At 47.3% G+C, this 24,151-nt stretch overlaps 1 protein-coding gene across 7 annotated transcripts in view; it reads right to left on the bottom strand.

The window, feature by feature from the left end:
• LOC122557672 (cadherin-related family member 2-like) overlaps positions 1 to 24,151 on the bottom strand; it is a 158,249-nt gene that overhangs the window by 14,541 nt on the left and 119,557 nt on the right. For all 7 annotated transcript variants that reach the window (XM_043705541.2, XM_087993612.1, XM_087993636.1 and 4 more), the window contains 2 exons: positions 7,423 to 7,483; positions 7,188 to 7,315 (listed from right to left, as the gene is read on the bottom strand). In XM_043705541.2, coding sequence (XP_043561476.2) covers positions 7,188 to 7,315; positions 7,423 to 7,483 — 189 coding nt within the window. The remainder of the gene's footprint in view (positions 1 to 7,187; positions 7,316 to 7,422; positions 7,484 to 24,151) is intronic.

Genomic DNA, 24,151 nt, shown 5'->3' on the forward strand with positions numbered 1-24,151 from the left:
ACTGCTGCCTCACAGTGCCAGAGACCCAGGTTCAATTCCTGCCTCAGGCGACTCTCTGTGTGGAGTTTGCACATTCTCCCCATGACTGCTTGGGTTTCCTCCGGGTGCTCCGGTTTCCTCCCACAATTCAAAAAAAATGTGCAGGTTAGGCGGATTGGCCACGCTAAATTGCCCATAGTGTTAGGTGAAGGGGTAAATGTAGGGGAAGGGGTCTGGGTGGGTTGTGCTTCGGCGGGTCGGTGTGGACTTGTTGGGCTGAAGGACCTGTTTCCACACTAAGTAATCTAATCTAATAATCAAAACCATGGATGGGATAAACAGACAAGGACTTTTCCCTGGGGTGGAGGAGTCCAAAACTAGAAGGTATAGGTTTAAGGTTAGAGGGAAAAGATTTAAAAGGGACCGAGAGGGCAACTTTTTCATGCAGACAGAGGTGTGTGTATGGAATGAACTGCCACAGGATATGGTGGAGGCTGCTGTAATTACAACACTTAAAAGGCATCTGGATGGATATATGAATAAGAAGAGTTTAGAAGTATATGGGCTAAGTGCTGTCAAATGGGACTAGATTAATTTAGGATATCTGATCATCATGGATGAGTTGGACTGAAGGGTTTGTTTCTGTGCTGTACATCTCTATGACTCTGTGAGTTGATGAATGGCCCATTCCTTTGACCTAAAAGGGACACTTCCCTGATCTGGACTCAACTGCAAATATAAAAATCCTTTACAAGTCAATTTGGACAAAATTGCTCTGGATCTCATATATTTCAATTAAATCATGCTTCACTCTTCACAGCTCCAGTAGAAAGAAGACCAATGTGTCCAATCTATCCTTATCAGTCAACTTACTAATTCCACGCATGAATCTCGTAAACATTCTCTGAACCTCTAATGTATTTCCAGCTTTCATTTAATAAAGAGACCAAATCTGCATGCAACATTTACGTTGTTGTCTGACCAATGCCCTGTGTAACTATAGTACAACATCCTCACGTCTATATTCAGTTCCTGTCATATGAATGGAGAGAATATCATTCGTCTTCTTTATTACTTGGTGCCTCTGCATTCTAACATTTTGTGACTAGATCATCTTGAAATTCTGCTGTAATTTTCTATTTAAGTAAGATTTTGCTTTTTTATACTTTTTGGCCAAAGTGAATTTCATTACATTTTCCCACATTATACTCTATCTGTCAGATTTTTGCCCAATCACTCATCCACGTGATGAAGTGACCTGAAGGTATGTTTGCTAAATTTGCTGGTAATACGAAAATAAGTTGTGAAAAGGATATGAGGAGGATACAAAGATAAATAGGTTGAGTGAGTGAGTGAGTGAGCGGGTGAGTGAGAAGAGATCTGGCAAACTGGGTACAACGTAGGAAAATGTGAAATTGTCCTTTTTGGCACGAAGATTTAAATTGAAGCACATTCTCTAAAAGCTCTGTGATGCAAAGGTGTACCAGTGTGCGCAGATCAGCAAGTAATAAGAAAGCAAATAGAATGCTATTATTAATTGCAAGAAATTGAAAACTGAAGTTGGGATGTGATATTTCTGTTATACAGAGTGACTAGTGAGAACACATCTGGAGTAGGATGCACAATATTGATTTCCTTAATTACAAAAAGATATAAATATGCTGTAAACATTTCAGAACATGTTTACCAGGTTAATATCAGGAATTATTAAGGGCTGATGAAAGGCTTTTCCTGTCGATTTTCCTGTTCCTCGGATACTGCCTGACCTGCTGTGCTTTTCCAGCACCACTCTAATCTTGACTCTAATCTCCAGCATCTGCAGTACCCACTTCCGCCTAATATCAGGAATAGGTAAGGTTGAAAGTATTGAGGTCTGGAAGAGTAAGGATCAATTTGATTGAAACACAGAAGATGCTGAAGGGTTTTGACAGGCTGGATGTGTGGCAGAATCCAGAACTACGGGTCACTGTTTAAAAATTAGTGATTGCCCTTTTAAGACAGAGACAGAAGCAATCTTTTTTTCTCTCAGAATAAAGATCAAAGAACAGGTTAGCACAGGAAGATGCCCTTTGGCCCACCAAGACTGCGACAACACATGATACCTTTCTAAACTAAATACCTTCTGCCACATTGCAATTTGTATCCGTCCAGTCCCTGTGTTATGGACCAGACCAGACCTGCCCCATCCCTCCCCCTAATTATTGTAAGGAGAGAGCCTATACCCTAACTTTTACATGTATTTAAAGGCAAGTGTAAGGCACTGTATTTTCGATGTGGTTCGATTGGTCCACCACTAGGCTTTAATGAAAAAACACTTTATTCTTACTATACAGTTAAAATACAAACCAAAATGGCATAACCTGATCTCTACTGAAATACTTAACAAGATAATGTATCATTTAACTACTAATCATCAACTGTTCCAAAAGTATGCTGAAACCCACAAAAATTGGCAAAAATGCAATTCAGCAAAACAGTTCTGGTTCTCACGTGCTGTCTCTCTCCAGTCCAGAAGAAAGAAACATTCTGCCCCTTTACTTTCTAAGAGGAAGCTTCACTGTCTAAGACTTCACTTGAGTAGCTGAGAACTCAAACATTTAGCTCAGCGGTCAGCAGAGGCCTTCTCACTAACTGATGCAAAACAAAAAGCCTGCAAGGATCTGTATGAGCCCTGGCCCCGTCCACTCATGGTTCTTCTGTCTCATTTAAAAAACACCAAAGGAGAACACAAATACTGTTTACAAACTGCCTGTCTGAAGGAGATATGTCTGCACCACAGTGACAATGCAGTCTGCAAGAGATGATGTGGAGGTGCCGGTGTTGGACTGGGGTGGGCAAAGTTAAAAATCACACAACACCAGGTTATAGTCCAACAGGTTTATTTAGGAAGTACAAGCTTTTGAAGCACTGCGTCTTCATCAGATAGCTACCTGACAAAGGAGCAGCGCTCCAAAAGCTTGTACTTTCAAATAAACCTGTTTTACTATAAACTAGTGTTGTGTGATTTTTAACTTTGCAAGAGAGACAGCACACAACACATCTCTCAGAAAGGCACAGTACTGTTAAACCTGCCTATTCATGTAGCTGTCAAGATGCTGTTTAAGCATTGCTATTTTATCTACTTCTGCCACCTCTTCTAGCAGCACATTCCAGACACTTACCACTTCTTGCATAAAAAGCTTTCCCCATTTTACCTTAAACCTATGCCCCCAGTAATTGACATTTCTATTCTGCCAAAAAGACTAAAAGTGTCCATTCCATCCATTATTTTTATAATTTTGCAAACTTTCATCATGTCACCCCTCAGCTTTTGATGTTCAAGTCAAAACATATTAAGTTTTTTAGATTAGATTAGATTAGATTAGATTAGATTAGATTACTTACAGTGTGGAAACAGGCCCTTCGGCCCAACAAGTCCACACCGACCCGCCGAAGCGCAACCCACCCATACCCCTACATTTACCCCTTTACCTAACACTACGGGCAATTTAGCATGGCCCATTCACCTGACTTGCACATCTTTGGAATGTGGGAGGAAACCGGAGCCCCCGGAGGAAACCCACGCAGACACGGGGAGAACGTGCAAACTCCACACAGTCAGTCGCCTGAGTCGGGAAGTGAACCCGGGTCTCTGGCGCTGCGAGGCAGCAGTGCTAACCACTGTGCCACCGTGCCGCCCACAATCTCCCTTTGTAGCTTAAACCCTCCAAACCAGGCAATATCCTGGTATATAATTTCTGTACTGTCTTCAAAGCCTCCATATCATTCTGGTAGTGTGGTGACCAGAACTGTATACAAATTCCAAATATGGCTTAACTAAAGTTCTCTACAGCTGCAACATGACTTGATAATTTTTAATGTTCTATGCCCTGACTGATGAAGACAAACGTGCCATATATCTTCTTGACTACCTTATCCACTTGTGCTGCCACTTATGGACCTGTGCACCTAGATCCCTTTGTATGTTAATGCTTCTCAGGGTTCTGCCATTTACTGTATATCTCCCTCTTGCATTAGACCTTCCCAAATGCATCATCACGCATTTGTCCAGATTAAAATTGTGGTGGCGGGAGATCATGGCCTTGAGGGATTATTGCTCAACTATTAATTCAGAGACCCAGGTAATGTTCTGGGAATACTGCTTCAAATCTTGCCACGGCAGATGGTGGAATTTGCATTTAATAAAAACCTGGAATTAAACGTCTAATGATGACTGTGAAATCATTGCTGATTGTCATAAAAGAACCATCTGGGTTCACTCATGTCCTTTAGGGAAAGACACTGCCATCCTTACCTGGTCCAGCCTACATCAGAGCAACATCAATGTGGTTGATTCTTAAATACCTTCTGGGTAATTAGGAATGGACAATAAATATTGGCCTAGCCAGCAATTCTGTCATCCCGTGAATTAATAAAACAAAAACAATGTTGTGAATAAAAACCAAAAGAACTACAGATGCTTTAAATCAGAGGCAAAAATAGAAATTGCTGGAAAAGCTCAGGAGGCTTGGTAGCATTTGTGAATTCTGGCCTCTCTCCACAGATGATGCCAGACCTACTGAGCATTTCCAGAAATGGATGTATGTTTGCTCGTTGAGCTGGAAGGTTTGTTTTCAGATGTTTCATCACCATGACGATATCATTTCTGGTTCTTTTTCTCAGGGGGTGGTAAATGGGATCCAAGTCAATGTGTTTGTTGATAGAGTTCCGGTTAGAATGCCATGCTTCGAGGAATTTTCGTGCGTGTCTCTGTTTGGCTTGTCCTAGGATGGATGCATTGTCCCAGTCGAACTGGTGTCCTTCACCATAGGAAATAATGTCACCACAGAAAATGACATCACCAACCCAAGGAAACTCAAACACATAAATAGAAAGTGGGCTACACCACCAGTGCTTCATCCGGAGGCCCAGTGAAGATATCACCTAATATGTTTACGAAACACCTGAAAAAGAACCTTCCAGCTCAGCGAGCAAACCTACATCCACAACCTCAACCTGAGCTACAAATCTTCTCAAAACTCACATTTCCAGAAATTTCTCATTTTGGGATGGTGAATAAAGTTGTGGGGATTCAGATTAATTCTTGCAATCAGATAATAATTCAACTGAAAGTAGGAAAACAATAGGAATTAAAGAAGATATGTCAGTGTGAGTGAGGTACAGAGTGGAATGTCCCAGAGTGGAATGTTGGCATCATTACCTGTTTGAAGTTTACTTGGGGGATTTGGCCCCTGACACTTCACACAAATTGGTCAAATTTACACCTGATTACAAACCAAGGAGATCACTTTGACTTTGTGCAACTATGTAAAACAGGTAACAGCAAACTAGCAGTCAATTTTACATCTCTTGTGGTTTTTTATTTCCATTGAGAGCAGATGGACCTTGATCAGCATGCAAACAAAAAAGACTTTTTATATTTATATTTGCAAACACACAATGCATACCTAGAACATATTTGTTTCCAGGTCAGTAGCTGGCTTACATCCAACACAGATTGGGCTTGACAATACAATTACAAACAGGTTCTCCCAAGTCAAATATCAGGGGTACTGATGTTGAGTTTCCCCCCATTTCACTGATTCAGGTCAGACCTAAAGCTTGGCCACTTGAATAAGAGGGCAATCACAGTAATAAAATCAAATCTCAACCTAATCCCACACAGCAGCTTCATGAGAGGGGGAAGAAAAGAGAAAGATAACCACACAATTGTCTGCACCTCCCATCTTTGTAATGCACAGGCTTGGAAAGCACAGTAAGCAATGTTAGTGAGTCATATCCATATTAAATTCTTTTTAGTGGGGTGAAATGAGTAAAACCTCTTCTAAAACAGAAGAAAAGTTCTTTTTGTTTCCCATATGAAGGAATTAACAATTCACTCGATAGTATAGACCTTGAATATTTTTAAAAAGAGAAATTTCTTTTTGAAGATTTACAGTTGCATCAAGAAAAATGCAAGAATAAAATGTTTCAAATGATCAAAGCAATTCATATTAAAGGAGAAAAGGGACCTTTTAGCAACCTTTTCTCATGTAGTATAAATTGTGATTTCTTTTCAGCAATCTTTGAACTTAACCATTCATATCTCTTAATATTTCCAGGTTATAATTCACTGCTGGCTCCCTCACCTCTTCAACATCTTTGTGAGAAATTATCATTTAACTAACATTTTTTTGTTGTTGTAAAAACGTACAAACATATGAGCTAGGAGTAGAATGAGACAATTCAGCCCGTTAAGGTTTCTCTGCCATTCAACAAGACCAAAGAAGGTGACCTCAGATTACAACGGGATCTTGATCAGATGGGCCAGTGGGCTGAGAAGTGGCAGATGGTGTTTAATTTAGATAAATGTGAGGTGCTGCATTTTGAGAAAGCTTATGCACTTAATGGTAAGGTCCTAGTGAGTGTTGCTGAAGAAAGAGGCCTTGGAGTGCAGGTTCATAGCTCCTTGAAAGTGGAGTCGCAGGCAGATAGGATAGTGAAGAAGGTGTTTGGTATGCTTTATTGGTCAGAGCATTAATATAGGAGTTGGGAGGTCATGTTGCGGCTGTACAAGACTTTGGTTAGGCCACTTTTGGAATATTGTGTGCAAATGTGGTCTCCTTCTTATCGGAAGGTGAAACTTGAAAGGGTTCAGAAAAGGTTTACAAGGATGTTGCCAGGATAGGAGGATTTGAGCTATAGGGAGAGGTTGAATCGGCTAGGGCTGTTTTCCCTGGAGAGGCGGAGGCTGAGGGGTGAGCTTATAGAGGCTTATCAAATCATGTGGGGCATGGATAGGGTAAATAAACAAAGTCTCTTCCCTGGGGTGGGGGAGTACAGAACTAGAGACCATAGGTTTAAGCTGAGAGGGGAAAGATATAAAAGAGACCTGAGGGGAAATGTTTTCACACAGAAGGTGGTGCATGTATGGAATAAGCTGCTAGAAGAAGTGGTGGAGGCTAATGCGATTGTAACATTTAAAAGGCATCTGGATGGGTATATGAATAAGAAGGGTTGAGACGGATTATGGGCTGGGTGCTGGCAGGTGGGACTAGATTGGTTTGGGATATCTGGTTGGCATGGACAAGTTGGACCATAGGATCTGTTTCTGTGCTGTACATTCCTATGACTCTATGATTCTGTGACTATCATGGTTTATCTGATTATAATCCATACTGCTGCCAATCCCTGGTCCCCTTCCCAATGAATTGGTTATAATCACTTACCTTTGTCTAATACATACAGGAACAAATGCAGCCAAAGTAATTGAAATTATGTTGGCACCTGCTAATATAAAAATCACTCCATACAAAACATTTTTGTTGTCAGGTTGCTGGTGAGAGTCGTTGGAACCCTGGAATGGAAGAGAAATTAAATTATTTTCCAAAAGGATAGCAGCTCTAGAGTTAAAAATGCAGTATAATGAGAAATGAAAAACAATTAAAATTTAAATTCACTTACCACAATTACCAAACCCATGTCAATAAGCTTGGAAAGCACAGAAACATTTTGTTCTAGCTGTCTGAAAACAAAGATACTTAGATCATTCTCACGAATATCGAATGTTTCTTAAAAATTCTGAAAATTGCACATGTTGATATTCAGAGACACTTGGGTGTACTCATACATAGATCATAAAAAGCATGGAGACACAACAATTAGGAAGTCAAAAAGGACTTTTCCTTTATTGTCGAGTTTTTAAAGCATGGAAGGAGGCCCTTTAGCCCATCAAGTCCATTCTGGTCATCAAACATCCATCTATACTAATCCCAGCACTTGGTCCATAACTTCTTATGTTCTTATGTTCCCATTACAGTCTTGAGCTGAAGGACTGAATTCTGGGAGTGAGGTGAGAGTAACTGTCATTGACATTAGGGCAGCATTTGACCGAGTGTGGGATCAAGTAAAATGGAATTGAATGAGAATCAATGAACAAACCCTTAATTGCTTGGAATGATACTTAACATAAAGATGGTAGTAGCTAATTATCTCAGAACATTATAATATGAGAAAACTGGAGTAGGGGCAAGCCACCTAGCTTTTCAAGCCAGCTCATATATTCAGTAAGCTCCTGGCTGCTCTGTCCATGGTCTCTTAGCTTCTAAAGTGGCCCTGTATGTCAAATGAAAATCTGTCTGACGCAAACTCAGCCCCAGCATATCACTGCAGGAGTTCCTCAGGGAATTTTCCTAGTCTGAAGCATCCCTAGCAGCTTTACCAATTACCTTCCCTGCAACAAAAAGTCAGAAGTGAGAATGTTTGCTGATGATTGTAGGAAATTACATTTCAGAGGTAACTCCTCAAATCATGAAGCATTTCAGACCTGGAAAAATGGTGCACTGAGAACAACCTAGCCCTCAATGCCGGCAAAACCAAAGAACTCATTATTGACTTTTGGCGGGGTGTTACTAATGCCCCCCTACACATTTACAGCACAGAGGTGGAACGAATGGAGAGTGTCAAGCTCCTGGGAGTGGTCATCAACAACAAACATTCTTGGGCTCTTCATGTGGACGTACTGGTTACAAAGGCCCAATAACATCTCTTCTTCCTCAGGCAGCTGAGGACATTTGGCGTGACAGGGAATACAGTTGCCAACCTTTATAGGTGCGCCATCGAGAGGATTCTGTCTGGATGTATCACCACCTGGTATGGCAACTGTACCACTCAGCATCAGAGACAGTTACAGAGAGTGGTGAACCTGGCCCGGACAATCGCAAAGGCCAACCTCCCATCTATAGAATGCATCTACTGGGCCCGCTGTCAAGGAAAGGCCACCAGCACTCTCAAAGATCCATCCCACCCTGGCAATGTTTTTCTACAACCTCTAACATTGGGGAGAAGGTATGAAAGCCTGAACACATGCACCAGCCAGTTTCGAAACAGTTTCTACCCTCCTATTGTTAGAATTCTGAGTGGACTCACAAACTCTTAGCATTCGCCTGTACCTATGTTTTGGTTTTTGCTGCTGTTTACCTATTATTTACTTATCTATGCTATTTAACTATGTGATCTGCCTGTATTGCTCGCACTGTGAGCTTCTCACTGTGACTCGGTACACGTGACAATAAATTCAATTCATTCATTCAGTCAATCCATACTGATGTGCAGTATATCATTGTTCTGTCTCTGTCACTGGATCCAAATCCTGGAACTCCCTTCCAAACCTCACTGTAGGTCTATCTTCAACAGATGCTCTCAAGAAGGCAGCTCACTTCCATTTTGTCCACAACACTTGGCGATGGACAATAAATGCTGACCTTAGTAGCGATGTTCATATCCAGATAATTAACATGCAACACAAATTTAATGCAACATATTCCTCATTGAAATTAAATTAAAATTTTCATGCCACCACTCACCTTCTTTTGTGTTAGTACTCGGCAATGTTTTCTTTGTTAGAATTAGTTTCTTGTAGGAGTGATAGAAACAGTCTTTTTTTGTCATTCTAATTTCTAAACATATATTAGTTTATCTTGACAATTCAGAAAAGATTTGTTGATTCTCCTTTGGAAGTTTTGATGTACAGTTGTGACAGGTATCTGTATCACTCTTAAGGTAACTTTAGGACAGATGATCAGCTGGTTAGCAGTCAGTGTAGCCAGTTACAGGGAGGTCTAAATGCGGTCATTAACAGTACAAGTGTTTCAGATCAAGAGAACTGTTTGGTTCGGGAACTCAGATATCATTGATCATGCATCTGATATGCTCAGTTTACATTAAAGATATAAGTGGAATAGATAACCCTGTCACCCAAGGGAGTACATCAAGTTAATGCTCCAGAAACTATCAATGCATCCTGGAAAGAGCATCAGCAGTATATATATCACCACATAAATATGATGCAGAAGAATCAAGACTTGTACATGCATTTTTCATGAGCACAGGACTACTCAAAGCACTCTATAGTCAATTTTTGAAAGTGAGGTTGTTCATGTAATGTGGTAAATGCAGCCAAGCAGAAACTCTTGCAGAACCGATGGAGCTAATGGGAGATTAAGGCCAAGATCCACCTGCCAAGTGCCACTAGCCAAGCGAAGGATGTCTTTAGCAGGCTGGCACTGGCTGTTGCTAGTAACACACCCAATGCCTCAGATTGATGTGCAGACCTTGCATAGGTGAGTGATGTGGGAAAGGATTGGCTGGAAGTGGGTCCCAGGAGAAGGGCTGTCAAAAGAACAGATAGGAACATGCCTGGCAGAGGGCAGCCCTATTCCTGATGCCTTAATCAGCCACTGAATGCCTTTGAGCAGCAGACACCATCCTCACCACCTCTAGGACCCCACAATCAAACATGCCAAGGCTGCTTGTCACAATCTCAATGTGGCATACCCCACACTGACCGCTGAGTAAGTAGCAGAAGGATAGTGGCAGGACTGTGGCTCTGTGGGCTTTCATTCACCAATTATGGGCCTGAGTTGGTGGTGAGATGAGATATAATCAGGGTTGAGACAGGAAGGTGGCAGCTCCCACTCTCACCCATCACCTTCCTATCTGATTAAATCATCCTGCTGCTGAATTGATCACAGAGCAATGGCAGGATTTCATGCCATTTGTGCTCAGCCACATCTCACAGTCAGTAATAAAATGATGAAAAGCATTCAAAAAATCAAGGGCCTAATACTGAGGCATTTCAAAAAGCCAATATGTCTAGAATTGAAGCAGAGATCAGCAGATTCCAGCTTTGATGGAGTGGATGTGTAAGGTAGCAGCAGGAGTAGGCCATTCAGCTCCTTCAGCCTGTTCCACCATTCAATAGGATCATCTGTGGCCTAACTCCTTATAACTGCCCTTGGTCTCTATACCTTAGTATCTTTGCTTAAGAAGAGTTTCTCTATGTGGGAAAGTAACAGTGAAGACAATGATAACGAGATGGAAGTTTTAAACTGAGGGATACACATTGACCAGGACACCAAGGAGAAGCCCTCAGTCTTCATCACATTCTGGCAGAAGGTTTATATGTCCAGTTGAGAAAGCAGATGGGAGCTTGTTTTAATTTCTTGTCTGACAGATGGTACCTTCAACACTGCAGATACTCACAGTACAACAGTGAATTATTAGCAAGATGATATGCTCAAGTCGCTGGAGTGCTACCAATGAGCCATGGGTAACAAGGTCACCTAAGATTTGAGACCTTGCTGTTGAAGAAGGCAGGATTACATAGATGGAGACCTAACTCATGAAAGGTACAGGATATTTATGAAGGATCGGATGCCAGTAGAGCAAGAAGGATGGTTCTGTTAGTTAATGTTGAACGGGGGACCCAATAGCATGGATGACCAATGTTCAGGAATGATTTGGAGATGCCGGTGTTGGACTGGGGTGTACAAAGTTAAAAATCACAACACCAGATTATAGTCCAGCAGGTTTAATTGGAAGCACACTAGCTTTCGGAGCGACGGGTGACCTTATAGAGGTTTACAAAATTATGAGGGGCATGGATGGGAAAAATAGACAAAGTCTTTTCCCTGGGGTCAGGGAGTCCAGAACTAGAGGGCATAGGTTTAGGGTGAGCGGGGAAAGGTATAAAAGAGGCCGAAGGGGCAACTTTTTCACACAGAGGATGGTACGTGTATGGAACGAGCTGCCAGAGGAAGTAGTGGAGACTGGTACAATTGCAACATTTAAAAGGCATTTGAATGTGTATATGAATAGGCAGGGTTTGGAGGGATATGGACCGAGCACTGGCAGGTGGGACTAGATTGGGTTGGGATATCTGGTCAGCATGGACGGGTTGGACCAAAGGGTCTATTTCCATGCTGTACATCTCTATGACTAAGTCAGGAGAATTGGCAGAAACAAACAGAAATAATCATGGGAGATTTTGATATATATTTACACGCACACCAGAAAAGTCAGATGGGCAAAGATAGCTGAGATGTGGAGTTCACAGAATGTTTTCAGGATGCTTTCTTAGAACAGCATGTTCTAAAGCTGACTGGAGAACAGAATATGCTTGATCTAGTATTGTGCAATGAGATAGGAATAATTAATGATCTCAGTGAAGGCACCCCAGGTCACAATGACTGTAATATGATTGAAAGAAGCTTTCAGTTTGAGGGAATGTGCTGAGGCTATTTTTTTCAATTTTAAAATAGGGAATTATGCAGCCATGAACGCAGGGCTGGCGAAAGTGAACTGGCCCATTAGATTAAAGTTGGGTCAGTAGAAATGCAGTGGCAAATATTTAAAGGGATATTTCAGAATAAACAGAATAGATATGCTCCAAAGGGTCAGAAAATTTCCTAGGAATGGATGCACCATCCATAACACAGTAAGACTGTAAGACACGGGAAAAGTGTGCTATTTAACACATTGAACCTGTTCCACTATTCATAGATGAACCAACTATACAAGGAAAAGTGGCAGGTCAGAAGGTTGGATGGAATATGTCAAAGATCAAATAATGACACAATCTCCCCTATTGCACTGAGCAAACAAATCTATAAGGAAAGACGTATTAGAATATATGTGAAAGCTAGCCAGAAATTTAAAAACAGATAGAAAGTGTTTCTATGTATGCCAGAAAATAGTTAACAAAGTGAGTGTTGGTGCTATACAAAATGAGGCTAGAGAATTAATAATGGAAAATAAGGGAATGGCAGCAGGTATTTTGCATTGGTCTTCAGTACTGAGGATCCAAATAACACCAATAAATCAAGAAATGGAAGGGAGGGAGGAACTCCAGAAAGTCAAAATAATTGTGATAATTTATGGGCAGCACAGTAGCTCAGTGTTTAGCACTATTGCCTCACAGTGCCAGGAACCTGGGTTTGAGTTTGCACATTTTCCCTGTGTCTGTGTGAGTTTTCTCCAGATGCTCTGGTTTCCTCCCATAGTCCAAAGACGTGCAAGGTTAGGTGAACTGCCCATGCTAAACTGCCCATAGTTTTCAGGGAAATGTAGGTTAGGTACATTTATCAGGGGAAACGTAGAGTAATAGGGTAGGGGAATGGTCTGGCTGGGTTACTCTTTGGAGGGTCGCTATAGACTTACAGTCATAGAGATCTACAGCACAGAAACAGACTGTTTGGTCCAACTCATCCATGCCAACCAGATATCCCAACCCAATCTAGTCCCGCCTGTCAGCACCGGCCCATATTCCTCCAAACCCTTCCTATTCATATACCCATCCAAATGCCTTTTAAATGTTGCAACTGTACCAGCCTCCACCACTTCCTCTGGCAGCTCATTCCATAAATGTGCTACCATCTGCAAGAAAACGTTGCCCCTTAGGTATGTTTTATATCTTTCCCTTCTCACCCTAAACCTATGCCCTCTAGTTCTGGACTCCCCCACCCCAGGGAAAAGACTTTGTCTCTATATCCTATGCATGCCCCTCATGATTTTATAAACCTCTAGAAGGTCACCCCTCAGCTTCCATCGCTCCAGGGAAAATAGCCCTAGCCTACTTAACCTCTTCCTATAGCTCAAATCCTGCAACCCTGGCAACCCTTTTCTGAACCCTTTCAAGTTTCACATTTTTCCGATAAGGAGATCAGAATTGCACGCAATATTCCAATGTCCTGTACAGCTGCAATATGACCTCCCAACTCCTGTACTCAATACTCTGACCAATAAAGGAAAGCATACCAAATGCCTTCTTCACTATCCTATCTACCTGCAACTTCACTTTCAAAGAGCTATGAACCTGCACTCCAAGGTCTCTTTGTTCAGCAAACCTCCCTTGAACTTAACCGTTAAGTGTATAAGTCCTGCTAAGATTGGTTTTCCCAAAATACAGCACCTCATATTTATTCTTTCAATCTATATACCCAGAAAATAGCACTGTCCTATTCCTCTACAAAACACTGCTCCATGTTAAATTAATACTTGTGGCTTATATTTCAATCAAGAGACATACCTCAGTAAAGCATAATCGAGAACGAACACACTCTACTCACTACTGCAGACTTACTGTAAGGCCACGCTTAAAATGCCCACTTATTTGTTTCTGTGCTGTGAACTCTCCCAAATAGTTTCCTCTAAGATCAGTTGTGAATTTCACTATTTGTTCATTTTCCCAGACTCATTTCCATGTCCAGTGCTACATGAATTGGACTGAATGGCCTGTTTCCACACTGTAGAGATTCTATGAATATTCTATTCTATGAATCACAAGAAGTGATACCGAGTAGATTGGTGGAGCTGTGAGCTAACAAGTGCCTGAGTCCGAATGAACTTTATCCTGAATCCTAATAGACATTATCCTTGGGTCTTTAAAGAAGTGACAAGTAAGTTAATTGGTGAATTGGTTTTTAACTTTCATAAACTCCCTTGTTTCCAGACAGTGCCATTAGATGGGAAGATAGTGAATATAATTCCATTATTCAAAATAAGATAGAGTCAGAAAGCAGGAAATGACAAGACAGTTAGCTTAGTATCTGTCATAGAAAAAATGTTAGAATTTATTGTTATTCAAATTACAGTAGGGCACTTAGATAACTTGAAGAAAAACAGGCAGATTCTACATTGTGTTAAAAAAGGAAAAATTTATGTGAAGGGAAATTCATATTTGAACCATCTGCTGGAGTCCTTTGAGGAGGTGACACATGTTGTGGATAAAAGGGAACTAATGATGGACTGTACTTGGATATCCAAAAAGTATTTGACAAATTGTCACATTAAATGTTATTGCAGAAAATTAAAGTTGTTGGTGTAAGGGGTAGAATATCGCCATGTTTAGATGCTTGGCTGGCTAACAGGAAGCAGAAATGGGCATAAGTGGGTCTTTTTCAGGTTGGCAAGGTGTAACAAGTAGCATGCTGCTCCTACGCCTACCTCATTTATTCATCTAAATTAGTGTAAACAACAAGGGCCAAGGAAAGACTTGAACCCAAATAGAATTCTTTAATCACGGAAACTAACTCCCAACCCATTTGACCATCAGTCATTTCGATTAGACACAGCATGTCTAGAAGCTTTCAATTAGAGAAGTGTTTCATTTTTAATGCAACTTTATACCTACGTGATAAAAAATGCATTGAAGGAAACAGAAAATACACAGCAAATCTTGATGAGGATAAATTTTTAACAAGTTCAAGAAATTGCAATAGAAGAAAAGAAGCAATCATTTTGTAGTAATGTGAACAGACCTATCCAAAGGAATACAACTGAAGGATACTTGGGTTGAATCACACAATCATTAGGGTACAGAAAGAGGCCATTTGGCCCATTGCATCTGTTTTGACTACACGAATGAACATTATGAATTTGTGCCATTTCCTTGCCTTTGTCCCAAACCCTGAATATTATTTCTGTTGATATATTTACCTTGAAAGTCTCAATAGAACATGCTTTCACTACATTTGCAGACTGTGCATTCCAGACCCAAACCACTCACTGTATGAGAAAGTTCTTAATCTCTCAAAACAATTACTTCCATTTCAAATTATGTTAAATATGTGCCCTCTAGTTTCAATCCTTTAACAAGTGGGAAGTTTTACATCATCTATTCTATCAAGGTCTCTCATGATTTTGAAAACTTATCAAATCTTCTATCCAAGCAAACTATGCCAACTTCTTCAACCTGTCACCATAACAGGAGTTTCTCATGCCCGGAGTCATTCTTGTAAACCGCTCCTGCACATTCTCCAATGTGTTGATGTCCTCCTGAAGTGTAATGCTCAGAAATGTGCATAATACTGCAGTTAAGGTCGAGGTTCAGCATAACCATCTTGTATTCTATGCGTTCATTAATTAAGCTTGGGAAACTATATATGTTATTAACTGTTCTTTCTAACTTTCCTGCCACCTTGAATAACTTATGCACATATTTATACAGCTCTCTCTGATCCTGCACATCCTTTAGAGTAGTATCCTTTTTCTTTATACTGTATCTCCATGTTCTTTCTGCAATAGTGGATCACCTCACAACTCATTGCCACCTATCTGTTCACTCCACCAACTTGTCACTGTCCTTTAGAAGCTCCTTATCGTCCTTCTCACAGTTTACAATCTTATAAATTTTGTGTCATCCACAAACTCTGAAATTGTCCCCTCTACACCAAGATTACGGTCACTAATATATATCAGAAATCCCCGGGGAAATCCGCAACTAATTGTCTGCTTCATTGAGCCAGGTCTCGGTTAGAGCCACAACATCATGTCACATAGTAATCTGGGCCTATAATTTACCACTCTTATTTATGATACTCCATGTATTTACATACATGCACTGTACTCCTGGCTTAGAATATTTATATTTCTCTCTTATTCTAGTTCCATCTATTAACATTCAGTTCTCTGTTCTAGTGCTACCTGGCTCTCCCAGCATTTTGTGCACCCTGGTATTCCTCTCTGATATTCTCTCCAGATTTGCAACAGCCCTGGTGATTTAGTTTAAAACCCCTCCAACTGAACTAGCAAAACATCCTGCAAAGAACTTGGTCTGGATTTGCTCATATGAAACCCATTTGACTTTTATTATGCCATTTCCCCAAGAACCAGCTTCAGGAAATGAAAGTCTTCCCTCCTGGACAATCTTTCCAGCCATGTACTCATCAGTCCTGTCCTCTTATTTCTTGATTCACTTGTACGTGGCACTGGAAGTAATCCATAGGGAGGTCACACTTATCACTTTTGAGCACTTGCTTGCTAACATTCTGCATAAGTACTGACTGCCACATCGCCCACCTTACCCAAGTGACTGGTACCAAAGGTAAATCACAACTCTGACCAATTACTCTCCCCACTGAAGAATACCCTGCAGCTGCTCTGAGATATCTCTGCTGGCATCAGGGAGGCAATGTGCCATCCTGGAGTCATGTTCTGTGACCATAGAAACACCTATCTGTTCCCCTAACTATCAAACTCCCCGCCACCACTATATCTGCACTTTTCTTCATTCCTTCCTGTACAGCTCAGCCATCCTCAGCGCCATGAGCTTGCTGCTGTCCTCGAACAAACCATCGCCATCATCTGCATCCAAAAAGAAAAGCCCACTGGAGAACAAACTGACTGGAGTTGATGCCCGCCCTCCTTGCCTGGTTCCTCTTAGACTGCCTGGCAATCACCCATTCCCAGTTGGCCTGCAAGCCCTTCTCCCACCTTAAGATTCGATCCACATTGTTTTCTGCCTCACAGTTGCATCAATGTGACTCCAGCTGGCACTCAAACTCTGAAACCTGGAGCTCAAGCTTCAGCAGTGATCACACATCCTATTTATGTGCTTATCTAAGTCACGTGAAATTTTCCACAACTCCCCACATGCCACGTTCCTCATAGCCAAGCTACTCTGGTGAACCTTGAGAATATTTTTGAAACTGTAAGTTGAAAGTACATTATTCACTCTTCATCAGCTCTTTGTCCTGCATATACACATTGGATATTCCAGGGTGAGAGTAAGAATTAAATTGTGATGGCCTCGTGGTAGACTATTAATCCAGAAACTCAACTAATATTCCCCAGACCTGAGTTTGAATCCTTGCATGGCCGATGGTCAAATTAAGTTCAATAAATAGGAGAACAATAGAACAATTGGGGAAGGGGGGACAGAAGGTCAGTGGTTAGCACTGCTGGCTAAGAGGGACCCAGGTTCAATTCCATCTATGGGTGACTGCCTATGTAGACTTTGCACATTCTCCCTGTATCTGCATGGATTTTTCCAGGTGCTCCAGTTTCCTCCCACACTTCAATGACATGCAAGTTAGGTGGATTGGCCATACTAACTTGCCCATAGCATCCAGGAATGTAGAGGCTTGGTGGATTAGCCACCGGAAATGCAGAGTTATGGGGATGGGGGTGGGATGCTCTTCGAAGGGTTGGTGTGGACTCAACTGGCTGAATGGCCTGTTTCCACACTGTAGGAATGCTATGAAAAATCTAGAATTAAGAATCGACTGATGACCATGAAACCATTACCAATTATCGGAAAAATCCATCTGGCTCACTAATGTCCTGTAGGGAAGAAAATCTGCCATCCTCACCTGGTCTGGCCTACATGTGACTCCAGACTCATAGTAATGTGGTTGACTCTCAAATGCCCTCTGAAATGGCCCAGCAAGCAGCTCAGTTCATGCACAGTTGGGGATGGGCAATAAATGCTGGCCAGCCAGCAATGGCCATATCCTCTGAGTGAAATAAAAGAATTTCCGACAGACCCCCAAGGAACAAAGAAGGAATCCTTTCCACCTGACTCTGTGAACCCAATGAAACACAGAGACTAGGATCAGGAGTAAACAATTTGACTTTTCAAGCCTGTTTCACCATTCAATATGATCTTGGCTGATTCTCTATCTGTATGCCATATTCACATTTTCTCCCCTTACCTCTTGATGACTTTCAAGTCCATCTCTATATTGAATATATTGGGGTGGGCTGGGTGAGGCTGTGTTCGACAGGGTTGGGGGTGGCCTGGGGGGGGTGTTGGACAGAGTTGGGGGTGGGCTGGGAGGGTGGTGTTGGACAGGGTTGAGGGTGGGCTGAGGCGCGGTGTTGGACAGAGATTGGAGGTGGGCTGGGAGGGTGGTTTTGAACAGGGTTGGGAGGGAGCTGGGGGGGTGGTGTTGGTCATGGTTGGGGGTGGGCTGGGAGGGGGGTGTTGGACAGAGTTGGGGGTGGGCTTGGGGGCGTTGGGCAGGGATTGGCAGCAGGTGGGGTGGCAGTGATGGGCAGGGCTGGGGGTGGGCGGGGGGTCGGTGTTGGACAGGGATTGGGGGTGGGCTAGGAGGGTGGTGTTGGACGAGGGTTGGGGGTGGGCTGGGGGCAGTGTTGGACAGGGTTGGGGTGGGCTGGGGGCGGTGTTGGACAGGGTTGGGGGTGGGCTGGGAGGGTTGTGTTGGACAGGGTTGGGGCGGGCTGGGAGGGTTGTGTTGGACAGGGTTGGGGCGGGCTGGGAGGGTTGTGTTGGACAGGGTTGGGGCGGGCTGGGAGGGTTGTGTTGGACAGGGTTGGGGCGGGCTGGGAGGGTGGTGTTGGACAGGATTGGGGCAGGCGGGGGGGGTCGGTGTTGGACAGGGATTGGGGGTGGGCTGGGAGGGTGGTGTTGGACAGGTTTGGGGTGGGCTGGGAGGGTGGTGTTGGACAGGTTTGGGGTGGGCTGGGAGGGTGGTGTTGGACAGGGTTGGGGTGGGCTAGGAGGGTGGTGTTGGTCATGGTTGGGGGTGGGCTGGGAGGGTGGTGTTGGACAGGGTTGGGGTGGGCTGGTAGGGTGGTGTTGGACAGGGTTGGGGTGGGCTGGGAGGGTGGTGTTGGACAGGGTTGGGGTGGGCTGGGGGGGATGGTGTTGGACAGGGTTGGGGTGGGCTGGGGGGATGGTGTTGGATGGGGATTGTGGGTGGGCTGGGGGGACGGTGTTGGACAGGTATTGGGGCGGTCTGGGGTGGTCGGTATTGGACGTGGATTGGGGCGGGCTGGAGGGCGGTGTTAGACAGGGATTTGAGGTGAGCTGGAGGGGCGGAGTTGGATGGGGATTGGTGCAGGCAGGGGGTCGGTGTTGGATGGGGATTGGGGGTGGGCTTGGGGGGCATTGTTGGACAGGGTTGGGTGTGGGCTGGGGGGGCGGTGTTGGACAGGGTTGGGGCAGGCGGGGGGTCGGTGTTGGATGGGGATTGGGGGAGGGCTTGGGGGGCGTTGTTGGACAGGGTTGGGTGTGGGCTGGGGGGGCGGTATTGGACAGGGTTGGGGGTGGGCTGGGGGGCGGTGTTGGACAGGGTTGGGGATGGGCTGGGGGCGTGGGGCAGGGGTTGGCGGCAGGTGGGTGGCAGCGATGTGCAGGGTTGGGGGTGGGCTGGGGGGCGGTGTTGGACAGGGTTGGGCGTGGGCGGGGGGGGCGGTGTTGGACAGGGTTGGGCGTGGGATGGGAGGGTATTGGACAGGGTTGGGGTGGGTAGGCGGTTGGTGTTGGACGGAGATTGGGGGTGGGCTGGGGTGGCGGTGTTGGACAGGGTTGGTTGTGGGCTGGGAGGGTGGTGTTGGACGAGGGTTGGGGGTGGACTGGGAGGGTGGTGTTGGTCATGGTTGGAGGTGGGCTGGTAGCAGTGTTGGACAGGGTTGGGGTGGGCTGGGGCGGTGTTGGACAGGGTTGTGGGTGGACTGGGAGGGTGGTGTTGGTCATGGTTGGAGGTGGGCTGGTAGCAGTGTTGGACAGGGTTGGGGTGGGCTGGGGGCGGTGTTGGACAGGGTTGGGGTGGGCTGGGAGGGTGGTGTTGGACAGGGTTGGGGTGGGCTGGGGGGATGGTGTTGGACAGGGTTGGGGTGGGCTGGGAGGGTGGTGTTGGTCATGGTTGGGGGTGGGCTGGGAGGGTGGTTTTGGACAGGGTTGGGGTGGGCTGGGAGGGTGGTGTTGGACAGGGTTGGGGTGGGCTGGGAGGGTGGTGTTGGACAGGGTTGGGGTGGGCTGGGGGGATGGTGTCGGATGGGGATTGTGGGTGGGCTGGGGGGACGGTGTGGGACAGGGATTTGAGGCGAGCTGGGGCGGCGGAGTTGGATGGGGATTGGGAGCAGGCAGGGGTTGGTGTTGGACAGGGTTGGGGGTGGGCTGGGGGGCGGTGTTGGACAGGGTTGGGGCAGACGGGGGATCAGTGTTGGATGGGGATTGGGGGTGGGCTGGGGGGGCGGTGTTGGACAGGGTTGGGTGTGGGCTTGGGGGCAGTGTTGGACAGGATTGGGGGGTGGGCTGAGGGGGCGGTGTTGGACAGGGTTGGGTGTGGGCTTGGGGGCAGTGTTGGACAGGATTGGGGGTGGGCTGAGGGGGTGGTGTTGGACAGAGTTGTGGGTGGGCTGGGGGGGATAGTGTTGGATGAGTATTGTGGTTGGGCTGGGGAGCGGTGTTGGACCGAGTTGGGGGTGGGCTGGAGGGCGTTGGGCAGGGATTGGCGGCAGGTAGGGTGGCAGTGATGGGCAGGGTTGGGGGTGAGCGGGGGGTCGGTGTTGGACAGGGATTGGGGTTGGGCTAGGAGGGTGGTGTTGGACGAGGGTTGGGGGCTGGGCTGGGGGCAGTATTGGACAGGGTTGGGGTGGGCTGGAGGGCGGTGTTGGACAGGGTTGTGGGTGGGCTGGGAGGGTGGTGTTGGACAGGGTTGGGGTGGGCTGGGAGGGTGGTGTTGGACAGGGTTGAGGCGGGCTGGAAGGGTGGTGTTGGACAGGGTTGGGGTGGGCTGGAAGGGTGGTGTTGGACAGGGTTGGGGTGGGCTGGGAGGGTGGTGTTGGACAGGGTTGGGGCGGGCTGGGGTGGTCGGTATTGGACATGGATTGGGGCGGGCTAGAGGGTGGTGTTAGACAGGGATTTGAGGCGAGCTGGGAGGGCGGAGTTGGATGGGGATTGGGGCAGGCGGGGGGTCGGTGTTGGATGGGGTTCGGTGTGGACTTGGGGGGCGTTGTTGGACAGGGTTGGGTGTGGGCTGGGGGGCGGTATTGGACAGGGTTGGGTGTGGGTTGGGGGACGGTGTTGGACAGGGTTGGGGGTGGGCTGGGGGGCGGTGTTGGACAGGGTTGGGGTGGGCTGGGAGGGTGGTGTTGGACAGGTATTGGGGCGGTCTGGGGTGGTCGGTATTGGACGTGGATTGGGGCGGGCTGGAGGGCGGTGTTAGACAGGGATTTGAGGCGAGCTGGAGGGGCGGAGTTGGATGGGGATTGGTGCAGGCAGGGGGTCGGTGTTGGATGGGGATTGGGGGTGGGCTTGGGGGGCATTGTTGGACAGGGTTGGGTGTGGGCTGGGGGGCGGTGTTGGACAGGGTTGGGGCAGGCGGGGGGTCGGTGTTGGATGGGGATTGGGGAAGGGCTTGAGGGGCATTGTTGGACAGGGTTTGGAGTGGGCTGGGGGGGGCGGTGTTGGACAGGGTTGGGAGTGGGCTGGGGGCACGGTGTTGGACAGGGTTGTGGGTGGGCTGGGAGAGTGGTGTTGGTCAGGTTGTGGTTGGGCTTGGGCCGGTGTTGGACAGAGTTGGGGATGGGCTGGGGGCGTTGGGCAGGGATTGGCGGCAGGTGGGGTGGCAGCGATGTGCAGGGTTGGGGCTGGGCGGGGGCGCGGTGTTGGACGGGGTTGGGCATGGGCTGGGGAGGTATTGGACAGGGTTGGGGTGGGTAGGCGGTTGGTGTTGGACGGAGATTGGGGGTGGGCTGTGGTGGCGGTGTTGGACAGGGTTGGTTGTGGGCTGTGAGGGTGGTGTTGGACAGGGTTGTGGGTGGGCTGGGGGGGATAGTGTTGGACAGGGTTGGGGGTGGGCTGGGAGGGCTGTGTTGGACGAGGGTTGGGGGTGGGCTGGGGTCAGTGTTGGACAGGGTTGGAGTGGGCTGGGGGCGGTGTTGGACAGGGTTGGGGGATGGGCTGGGAGGGTGGTGTTGGTCATGGTTGGGGGTGGGCTGGGAGGGTGGTATTGGTCATGGTTGGGGGTGGGCTGGGAAGGTGGTTTTGGACAGGGTTAGGGTGGGCTGGGAGGGTGGTGTTGGACAGGGTTGGGGTGGGCTGGGAGGGTGGTGTTGGTCATGGTTGGGGGTGGGCTGGGAGGGTGGTTTTGGACAGGGTTGGGGTGGGCTGGGAGGGTGGTGTTGGACAGGGTTGGGGTGGGCTGGGAGGGTGGTGTTGGACAGGGTTGGGGTGGGCTGGGAGGGTGGTGTTGGACAGGGTTGGGGTGGGCTGGGAGGGTGGTGTTGGACAGGGTTGGGGTGGGCTGGGGGGATGGTGTCGGATGGGGATTGTGGGTGGGCTGGGGGGACGGTGTGGGACAGGGATTTGAGGCGAGCTGGGGGGGCAGAGTTGGATGGGGATTGGGAGCAGGCAGGGGTTGGTGTTGGACAGGGTTGGGGGTGGGCTGGGGGGCGGTGTTGGACAGGGTTGGGGCAGACAGGGGATCGGTGTTGGATGGGGATTGGGGGTGGGCTGGGGGGGCGGTGTTGGACAGGGTTGGGTGTGGGCTTGGGGCAGTGTTGGACAGGATTGGGGTTGGGCTGAGGGGGCGGTGTTGGACAGGGTTGGGGGTGGGCTGGGAGGGTGGTGTTGGACAGAGTTGTGGGTGGGCTGGGGGGGATAGTGTTGGATGGGTATTGTGGTTGGGCTGGGGGGCGGTGTTGGACAGAGTCGGGGTGGGCAGGAGGGCGTTGGGCAGGGATTGGCGGCAGGTAGGGTGGCAGTGATGGGCAGGGTTGGGTATGGGCGGGGGGTCGGTGTTGGACAGTGATTGGGGGTGGGCTAGGAGGGTGGTGTTGGACGAGGGTTGGGGGCTGGGCTGGGGGCAGTGTTGGACAGAGTTGGGATGGGCTGGGGGCCGGTGTTGGACAGGGTTGGGGCGGGTGGGAGGGTGATGTTGGACAGGGTTGGGGTGGGCTGGGAGGGTGATGTTGGACAGGGTTGGGGTGGGCTGGGAGGGTGGTGTTGGACAGGGTTGGGGCGGGCTGGGGTGGTCGGTATTGGACATGGATTGAGGTGGGCTAGAGGGCAGTGTTAGACAGGGATTTGAGGCGAGCTGGGAGGGCGGAGTTGGATGGAGATTGGGGCAGGCGGGGGGTCGGTGTTGGATGGGGTTAGGTGTGGGCTTGGGGGGCATTGTTGGACAGGGTTGGGTGTGGGCTGGGGGGGCGGTGTTGGACAGGGTTGGATGTGGGCTGGGGGACAGTGTTGGACAGGGTTGGGGGTGGGCTGGGGGGCGGTGTTGGACAGGGTTGGGGGTGGGCTGGGAGGGTGGTGTTGGACAGGGTTGGGGTGGGCTGGGGGGATGGTGTTGGATGGGGATTGTGGGTGGGCTGGGGAGACTGTGTTGGACAGGGTTTGGGGTGGGCTGGGGGGGGGTCGGTGTTGGTCGTTGGTTGGGGCAGGCTGGAATTCGGTGTTGGACAGGGATGGGGTGGGGTGGGGGGTGTCAGTGTTGGTCGTGGATTGGGGCAGGCTGGAATTCGGTGTTGGACAGGGGTTTGAGGTGTCCTGGGGGGGCGGAGTTGGACAGGGATTGGGAGCGGGCGGCGGGGGGGTTGGTGTTGGACAGGGTTGGGTGTGGGCTGGGGGGGCTCGTGCACGCTGTGATGCTGCCTCGTCTCCTGAACAGGGAGTGTACTTAACAGAAAACCCCCAGCCCCAGTGGAAAGGCATTGAATCAATTAACTGAATAATCAATTATCTGAACAAAACAGTGCCCACCCATCTTGTTTGGATAATCGAGATTACTCTGTATATCACCTGCCTTCCTAATTTTTTGCTGCATCTGCCCATCTACTTCCACTGACTAGTGTACAAGGACAGCCCCGATCTCTTTGTGCA

This window comes from Chiloscyllium plagiosum, unplaced genomic scaffold, assembly GCF_037043375.1.
Source record: "Chiloscyllium plagiosum isolate Xiang-an unplaced genomic scaffold, Cpla_swu_hap1 HiC_scaffold_2, whole genome shotgun sequence".
Lineage (NCBI taxonomy): Eukaryota > Metazoa > Chordata > Chondrichthyes > Orectolobiformes > Hemiscylliidae > Chiloscyllium > Chiloscyllium plagiosum.